Source organism: Pelodiscus sinensis, chromosome 21, assembly GCF_049634645.1.
Source record: "Pelodiscus sinensis isolate JC-2024 chromosome 21, ASM4963464v1, whole genome shotgun sequence".
NCBI classification, from domain to species: domain Eukaryota; kingdom Metazoa; phylum Chordata; order Testudines; family Trionychidae; genus Pelodiscus; species Pelodiscus sinensis.
In genome coordinates, this window is record NC_134731.1 from 3,522,986 (window position 1) to 3,532,496 (window position 9,511).

Sequence of the window (9,511 nt, forward strand, 5' to 3'; positions counted from 1 at the left end):
GTCAAGCAGACGCCTCGTTTGGAATTGAAAGTATGCAAACAGGCTGCACGAGAGACCAAAAAGCAAACAAAAAGGGCAAATACACTGCAGTACTGTGTTTGCAAAAAAAAGATTTGACAAGGTCAGGAAACTGTTTCTGTGCGTATTTCGTTTCCATTAAGAAGGTTAAAAGCAGCATTTCTCTTCCACGTTCCGAGGTGTCTAGCTCTGAGGTTCGGCTGTAAGGTCCAATTTGGCCTGTGGAACCAGCGGGGTCTGGAGGAAAGGCCTCAGGATGGGGAGCCAGGGACTCCTGAGTGCTAAGCTCAGTGCTGTTGCCCAACTGCAGCGCGAACTTGAGCAAGTCTCAGCCTTTGCATCTGCTCCGAACTTTTTCTGCGACCCTTTCTTGGGGCACTCAGGCCTGTGTGTCACCTTGATATCCCCTGCCAGAGGGGTTGACAGAATTGCGGGGCCTCTGGGCAAGGTGGAGGGGTGGGGGCCTCAGAGGCGGGGCTGGGAAGAGGTAACCCTCACCTCCCAGACTGCACCCCTCCCCACCAGCCCTCTCAGCCATCCGGAGCATGCTGCCTGGGGCTCCAGTGGCGATTTAAAGGGCGTGGGGCTTTGGCTGCCACTGCTGCCACAGTAGCAGTGATGATAGTCGGGAACCCAGCTGACCCCCTCCTCTGTCCCCGGTTGGTGGGCCTGCTCCAGACAGTCTGCCCAGAACTCTGCCAGCCCTTGCTCCACATTGTAGGTAACAGTCCCTGAACACTTCAGAAGAGTTTCCCAATGGGGCCCAGCCCCTGCCACTGGACAGTCACAGTAATTACCAAGACCCCTGCCTCATGTAGCCACCAGCTCACTTGGTTCGATGGCAGAGGCACTCGTTACATAATCTCGCAGCCACAGGATGAATGTATAATAAAGAAAGAAAAAGTTTGTTTTCAAAGAACAGAAAATCACAAATTCAAGTGAGTAAGGACAATAGAAACAGAGATGGTTTTACAGGTGGAACCTCTCTAATCCGGCACTCTCTGGTCTGGCAACACCCGTAGTCCGGCATGATTTTAGTGAGCTGTGTGTCCACTTCTCATGAGTGTGGCCAAGTTTCCCATGGTCCCATAAAGTTTGTTTACAGCCACCAGTCCTGGCTCTTAGTGTCCTGTGCTGTTATTTAGCTCTAATAGACCCCTAAATGACTTCTGAGAGCCCTGCAAGCAGTGAAAATGTTGGAGATGCTGCTAGACAATATTGATCTCCTGTGGATCAGCACATTTTCTGGTTTAGCACCGGTCAGGTCCTGCGGGTGTCGGACTAGAGAGGTTGAACCTGTGTAATAAAACAGAATCATAACACGTTTCTAAGAGACTAATCAGAACCGTAACAGGCTATGCTCCTGTGCCTCAAAACATTTCTCACCCTCAAAAGCCTTGTGGAGACCTTGCTAATCTTCATTCAATTCAGGATCCAGGTTGTGGTGAACTGTCCCCCTCTGCCAAGAGCGTTCCGTAGTGAAATGGATCACAAAATGCCCTGTTCTTCTCCAGTATTCCTCTTCTTTTCTAGAGGCAGGGGAACCCTTGGGGCTCAGACTCCTATGGACTCTCGCCTGTTGGTTTCACATCTCAACCCGCCTCCCCACTCCCTGGACAACCTGTTGACTTTAGGACTTCCTGTGTATTGGTTCAAAATGTTTAATTCAGATTAGAAAGGAGGTGGAGAGGAAAGTCTACATCACTGTGTCTGACAAAAGCTGCTTAACAACCCTACCTAGAATACAGATTCTCCAAATATTTTAGGTGCATCCCTAGAATTTCTCAACACCGGTACTTACCGCTCACAGGGTGTGTCTAGACTACAGGGTTTTGTCGACAAAAGTGGACTTTTGTCAACAAAACTAAACCTGCGTCTACACTACCGCTGAGTTCTGTCGACATAACGTTGACAGAACTCAGCAGTTTTGTCGACGCTGGTAAACCTCATTTTACGAGAAATAACACCTTTTGTCGACAGAGTTCTGTTGATAGAAGGCATTATTGCATCTAAACTGTCCTTTGCGTCCACACTGTTATGTCGACAAAGCAGCTTGCTTTGTCGACAGAACTGGACGTAGTCTAGACGCTCTTTGTCGACAGAAGCTTTGTCGACAGTATCTGTCGACAAAACTTCTGACGACAAAACCCTGTAGTCTAGACGTACCCACAATGTTTCTGATTACCAGGATGGCATTAAGCGTCCATTTGATACCTCACACACCATCTATTGTGGATAAATACCATGACAGCAATGAGTTAGGTGTACTGAGTTTGCCAGGTCTGATAGGAACATGGATACTTCCTGGCCTGCCTCACTTGCGAGGGACTGTGGGGATTAATGAATTAATGTTGTCAGAGCAGACGCAGAGCCCAAATATCATTATTTGATAGGCGCACTGGTTTCCTGTTGTCCTGGTAATTTTGTGCTGTATAAATATCATGTGAGGTTACTGGTGATTAATAACATTGCCTGCTACTCTGTCTCTAGACCATCCTGCGGGATCTGCTACGCTTCCTCATGGTTTACGGGATCTTCCTCTTTGGCTTTGCGGCAGGTGAGAACAGACTCAGCATGAGGTTACTGGCAGACCTACCAGGAAGAGACCTGCCAAGGAAGAATCATTGTTCTGCTTTTGTTACAGCTCTGGTCACGCTCACGAGGGAGGCCCCCCCGGCTTCCCAGAACACGACTGTAGCCCAAGAGGATGACGATAAGGGCGGTGGGGCCTACAGGGGGCTGCTGAGCACTTCCCTGGAGCTCTTCAAGTTCACCATTGGGATGGGGGACCTGGAGTTCCAGGAGCATGTGAAATTCAAATACTTTGTCCTGCTCATGCTGCTGCTGTTTGTGATCCTGACCTACATCCTCCTGCTCAACATGTTGATCGCGCTCATGAGCGAGACGGTCACCAATGTCTCTGGTGACAGCAAGAGCATCTGGAAGCTGCAGGTAAGTCTGTCCCCCTGCTCCTCTGGACTCCCATGCAGGCCTTAGAACAGGCGGGCCCATGGGAGCTATTTGTAACACATCTTCTCCCACTGTGCATCCGATCTGACATGTTTGCTCTGAGCTCTGAAGTGGATTTAAAGTGGTGAAAGCGTGATGAGATCTTTCTCTCTCCATGTGCCTCTAGCACCTGTTGTCTTGGTGTCTGAAGTGCTGAGCTGTGCACCTTCCAGATCTACTTGTAAAGACTGCTGCCTTGCAAATTCCCTGCCTCTGGGCGGGAAGAGGAAGTGAAGCTGAGCAGATGGTTCTTGTTGAGGGAGATTAACAGCTGAGTTTACTGGGAGATTTATTCTAACTCCTCAACCTGCCAGAGCTGATTCTGGGTCAGGGAGGTCTTCCAGAGTCTTTGTGTGAGCATGCTCTCCTGGCAGCTTGAGTAATAGCACTTTCAGCCAATAAAACATTGGCTAAAACCTGACAGCATCACAAACCTTTCGTTGGTCGAGCATACTGTGGGAGCAAAGCCATGTTAAGAGACAGATATTTAACCCTTTTGCAGGTGTCAGGCATGTTCTCGGATTGTTCTCTGCATTTTTGCTTCAAAAAGCTATGAATGGGTCCTATATTCATTAACACAGGTCCCTACAATTAACAGGTACTTCTGCTGTTTTTATATATATCTTGGTTTCTGTTATTTCCATTCCAATTCATCTGATGAAGTGGGGTTTTGCCCATGAAAGCTCAATGATACTATATATTTTTTGTTATTCCCTAAGGTGCTACAGGGCTACTTGTTGTTTTTAAAGTTACAGGCTGACACGGTGACCTCTCACAGGGAAGGAACAATTGTGGTCGGGTTACAAAAGTGCCTTTCCAAGTTATGGTACTTGGTGGGCAGGGAAGACTTCACCAGAACTTAGGGTAGATCAGCAACTGGGCTGTGGCTGTGCCAGGCCCTCTCTAACATGGACTTGTATCCTCAGAGAGCCATTGCCATTCTGGAAATAGAGAAGTCCTGGCTGTGGTGGCCAAGAAGGAAGCTGAGATCTGGCTGCTTCTTGTCCGTGAGCCTTGATGATGAGAAAGATGAGAGGTGGTGTTTCAGGTAAGGTAGCAAATGAAGGCTGAATTCTGTCTTGCTGTGCTGGCATTCTGTGTGAATGGGGGAGCCCAGTGGGTTTGCTTATTTGTAGGGCCCTACAAAATTCACTGCCATGAAAAAGGCATCACGGATTATGACATCTGGTTTCTCCCCATGAACTCTGGTCTTTTGTGTGCTTTTACACTCTACTAAACTGATGTCATGGGGAACACCAGAGCTTTTCAAATTGGGGGCCCTGACCCAAAAGGGAGTTGCAGGGGCTCACAAGTAGGGATGTTAAAGATTAACCAGTTTGCTGGTAACGCATTTGCTTACCAGTTTGCTTACTGGCTAATAGGTTAACCAGAGGGTCCCACCCTCCACAGCAGGTGAGCCAGCAGGACCTAGGTTGGGGTGGGCGGTGGGGCTGAAGCAACCCCCTGCCACCCACGGTGGGGCCAGGCCAGAGCAGCCCCCGCAGCAGAGCTGAACCATAGCAGCCCCTGCCACCTGCAGCTGTAGTTAACCAGTTGAACAAATTGTTTACTGCTGCTCTGTGACGCTGCTGCTCCATGCGAAGTGAACCACTAGGTGGCAACACTCCCCTCGTCCATGAGAGGCGGGGCTTGGCATATCTGCAGCAGAGGTAGCCACGTTCGGAGCGTGGTGGCAATGGCACGGAACCTGGGCAGCACTGTGCTGTTCCATGCCTGCAGACTTTTTGTTGTGGGATCGCTCAGGAAAACTCAGTTCGTTAAGTGCGTCCTTCTTCCAGGGTCCTGGGGTTATTTAAACACCAGCCATAGCAGTGAAACCTGGCTGGCAACTTAAGAAAACAGATGCTCAGACGTTAGATGTGTTTCATCCTAAATGCTTGTGGAGAATCTTAGGAGGAAGCGATGAGGAAAGGAAAAGACAAACGACGAGGTCAGAAAAATGGCTAAAGCAAGGTCTCTATCGCAAATAATTTGTAAGACAGGACATCAGTGACTAGGGTGTATTACAAACGGATCATAACCAACTACCGATTACGGCAGTCCGTTGGAAGCCAGGAAACCCAACAAGAAAGAGAAGTAGACCTAGTATGACTTGGAAGTGTACAGCAGTGGCGGATATAGGGCAGGGCGAGCGGGGCGGTTGCTCCGGGCCCCGCGCTTCAATAGGCCCCGTGCCAGCCCTGCTCGCTCTGCCCTATATCTGCCGCTGCTGCCCTTACCTGCTGAAGCTGCCTCCGCCGGTGCCCTTCGCTGCGTGTCCACGAGCAGCTCCGTTAGCCTGCGGCATGCGTGCCGCGACAGCTTGTTGCCATGGAGGCGAAGGGCAATGTCTGGCCATGGTGCCCAAGTATCCTGCTGCTCCACCCTCCTGCCCCGCCCATAGAGAAGCTGGGGGTGGCGCGGTCTCTCCCCCGAGGGGAGCCCAGACCTGTTTCCCGCCACGCCTGGGGGCAGAGCGACCCGCCTGCCAGGGATACCCCGTCTCCTCTCGCCAGTTCCCACCACCCCCCAATCATGGGCGCAGCACAGCCCCCCCCACACACACACGTCCCTGGGAGCAGGGGGAGTTGCCAGCTGCCCCCACCCAGCCAGGAGCTGTTGGAGAGGCTGAAATGGTCATTTTGGCCTGTCTGATGAGTCAGACACCCCTGCCTGCTGGTCCTCCCTAGGGCCCATCTGTGCGCCATCCTCCACATAGCCACACGCTGCCTGCCCCCCCAAGACCCAGCACCCACACGCTGCCTGCCCCCCCAAGACCCAGCACCCACACGCTGCCTGCCCCCCAAATCCCAGCACCCACACACTGCCTGTCACCCCCAAATGCCAACACCTAATGCTGCCTGGCCCCCAAACCTCAACAGCCACATGCTGCCTCCCCCCAACACTGCCTGCCCCCCCCCCAAGCTCCAACACCCACACACCCCCTGCCCCTCCCAAGTCTCAACACCCACACTCCACCTGGCCCCCGCAAGTCCCAATGCTACCTGGCTGCCAAACATCCAACGCTGCATGGCAAATACCAGCCATAGGCAGCCAAAGAGAATCTACTGCGAGCCAGGAGCGTTTTGTAGGTCTTTCGATTATATCGATTGAAAACGACCTGTGTAAAGAAATGGACTTTACTGACATAATTGAAGAATGCGCTGCCAAAAGAGCTAGACAGCTCTAGTAGACTTAAATACAAATTAAAATGTTTAATTATTAGAGCAGAATTGTGTTTGAGAATGAATTACAATATAATTAAAATAAAAATTATCCAACTAAATTAAGGTTCTATCAAATTTACCCAATTCACATTTAATATGAAAAATAGTCTTCGATTTGCGCATTTGATGCCTTTTTTCTATTTTCTCTCCAAAGGGGGGCCCCACGAAATTGTGCTGTCCTGGGCCCCGCAAAACTCTCATTCGCCCCTGGTGTACAGTTATAAGTGACATAGAAAAATGTCATTTGAAAGGGAGGGCTTGGGTCACATGGCAACGGATAAGCAAGCACAGAGAATGTGGGTAGCCAGATGTGCTGATAAGCACGAGATGGACGAAGGTCTGAGGGCAACTGTTCACAACCTGGAGGAAGCTACTGAATGACCACACCTCACAGGGTTACTAGCTCCTTTGGCAACAAAGCCTTTTGTGGTGCAGCCGCTGCCAGCAAGTTGTTAGTTCTGTGCTGATAAAATCATCATCAGGGCAGACGTCAGTAGGATGGCACTGATGTGGCCTTATGCAGCTGTATGGTCAGAATGTTTTGCCCCTGTGCCTCATTGTCTGCCAGCTGACAGGGGAAATTGTTGTATTTTCTGTCTCCAGAGTGGAAGAGATTGATTGGGCCAACTGGGAAAAGGAGCTGGGAGTTATCAAGGAGGACCCTGGGAACTCCAGAGACAGGAAAACAGAAGCCCAAGGTAAGACATCCCAGGGCCGAGCAAAGAATTTCAGGCAAATGATTTGAGCATTTTGCCTAGTCTCTCTTTGGTGGACTCTGTGCCAGAAAATCCAGCTGTGTTTGTCGTCCTCCCCGATCACACAGAGAAACAGCTGTCAATAAAGCATCCTGCAGCCCCACCACCTTTGTTTGTGATCTGGTCAGCTCGACAATCAAGTAGGTTGGAGGCTGTTCAGTCCTTGAATGGGAGACACTGGCAGAAAAATAACGTTCTGCGGTAAATGCTGCAGAGGATTCAGCAAAGTGCCTTCAGGTCCAAACTAAACCACTGGCCCAGGAGAGGAGTTCCCTTTGCAGGAAATGTAAAATTCAGGTTCCAGACCCACTGAGGTTGTTAAAGGTCTTGGGACACACTCGGCATGAGTCAGGGTGTTCAACGCGGCATCACGGCCACATTTGAATCACTTTGTAGTTGCCTGAACATCCTTTCCACTTTCAAGTGGATTCAGTCTTCCCTCTCTCCTCCTGCCCTAAGCCGCGGGACAGCCTGTGCTTGGTGAAGCAACCCTATGCTGAAAGCAGCGATTTGTTCCTTTCAGTGAAAATGTATCGTTTGCCTCCTCCCCAAAATCTTGCGTAGCTGCCCCATCAGGATTAAGCTGACCCTTTCACTTCCCAGCTTTGGTCGGTCTCCAGCTGCCGGCCTCGTGGCAGTGGGATGGAGGAGGCTTATAACATTTAAAAAATGCCTAAATAGAAACATGTGGTAGTACACACAAACCTATGGAGGAACATTTTAACCTGACTGGGCACTCAATCATGGATTTAAAGGTAGCCATTCTTATACAAAGGAATTTCACCTTTGTCGTGAATTACAGAGAGAGAGTGGGGAATTGACATGTAGCTGCAAATTTGACTCTGTTTCTCTGGGCTTGAACAAAGACATTAACTGGATGTCGCATTATAAAGCCAGTCTTCCCTGCCTTTTGTTGAAGCAAAAACACGCTCCTCTGTGTTTAGGCAGCTAACAAACAGCTTTATTAATTAATAAAGCACAGCATGAGCCAAACGTGGTCACAGCAGAGCCGGGCCCAGTAAGGCTGCTAATACAATCAATCCTAGTATCTTTATACCCTTAGCTAAACAGTCTGACGTCAGGGCATCTAATTACAGAAATCCTCAATTAAATTTGGAAAAACAAAGCCTTATCAACAAGATGGCAGACAGGTATGAGGGAGTACATCTCCTGTCCCAACCAGCCCAATTAACACATACCCATAGCCCATCCTGTAGGCCTCTTCTCACGGGGTGACAGAAAGTTCACTCTGGTCTACGTGCTTGAGAGAAAAGCTGAAATGGTTTCTGATATACAAGATGGCTTCTAGCTAAATATGAAAATGGTTTCTACACTTTAAACACCTCATTTTTACACCAAAAACTAAGCAAGGGGCACTTCCAGCCCACTGAATTAGTTTCATTAGTCCTACAACTGATGGGTACAGTTCTTTTTTCTGTTATAAAATACTTAGTTTCAGTTATTCCTCTCCAGCTCATCATCCGATCAAGTGGGCTTTGGCCATGACAGCTCCTGATACTGTCTATATTTTTGTTAGTATCTAAGGTGCCCCAGAACTACCCATCGTTCTCCAATATTAAATGTTTCTGTTTTCTGTAAGCCCACCAGAGCCCTGAGACTGGCTGACTACCTTCCTTGCCTTTGTCATCTCCCTGCTAACAAAGGGCCTTGTTACATGTCTCTTGTTACAGAGAAGAAAGCATGGCCCTGGATGTCACGGGCGCAAGCAAGCCCAGCAACGTCGGAGGAGCAGTTGCCGTTGCAACCCATCAGCCAGTGATGGAGATGAGGCCACCAGACAAGGTCAAGCCAAGAGACCGTAGCATGTTCTCAGCACTGGGATCCGGTTCTTGCTCCCAACGGCAGGGGAATTCTCCATTCTGTGGTGTTGCTCATATTGAGATGAAAAAACAATCAGTATTCATGAGTCTCATCGAAGACTGGTTCAGGCTGGGGCTTTTGTGCATATGAAGTATTTCCTTTGAAGAAATCATTTCTGTTCAACTTCTTCTGCCTAATTCTTTTCTCCTGCAGTGCTTAAAAAGGAGGCTATATGTGAGAGAGAGATTGTGGTTGTTGCTCCTGGATAGGATGTGTTTCTTATCTAAGCATCCGCTTTGAAATTTCTCCTGGGAAGCCGGCATTAAAATTTCAGTTGACTCAATTTAGCCCTGCATGTTTGTGAGACAGAAACATGTAGTTCTGTGTGGTGCAATGCGTGTAGGTCAGGGGTGGGCAATACTTTTTTGCTGGGGGCCACTTCAGAAATGTTTGAAGTGGCCCCTAAATGTACCGGAAAGGGCGGGGCCTCAAGTGTAAGGGGCGGGGCCAGGATACTTCCCTGCTTCCCCATCCACAGACCATGATTGGTCTGGGGTTGGTGGAGCGCCTTTGCCCCCTGCCCCAGAGGTTCCTGCTCCTGGTGATGGGAGGAGACTTCCATACTCACCCTACTGTCCCCAGGCCAATCAGGGCTTTGGGGGCGGGAGAGCACGTGAAGCC

At 49.5% G+C, this 9,511-nt stretch overlaps 1 protein-coding gene across 5 annotated transcripts in view; it reads left to right on the forward strand.

Moving 5' to 3' along the window:
• LOC102447560 (transient receptor potential cation channel subfamily V member 2) overlaps positions 1-9,013 on the forward strand; it is a 29,515-nt gene extending 20,502 nt beyond the window's left edge. For all 5 annotated transcript variants that reach the window (XM_075904355.1, XM_025179290.2, XM_075904352.1 and 2 more), the window contains 5 exons: positions 2,509-2,575; positions 2,663-2,970; positions 3,954-4,075; positions 6,858-6,952; positions 8,701-9,013. In XM_075904355.1, the coding sequence (XP_075760470.1) occupies positions 2,509-2,575; positions 2,663-2,970; positions 3,954-4,075; positions 6,858-6,952; positions 8,701-8,789 (681 nt within the window). In that variant the 3' untranslated portion in view covers positions 8,790-9,013. The remainder of the gene's footprint in view (positions 1-2,508; positions 2,576-2,662; positions 2,971-3,953; positions 4,076-6,857; positions 6,953-8,700) is intronic.
• The last annotated feature ends 498 nt before the right edge of the window (positions 9,014-9,511 follow it).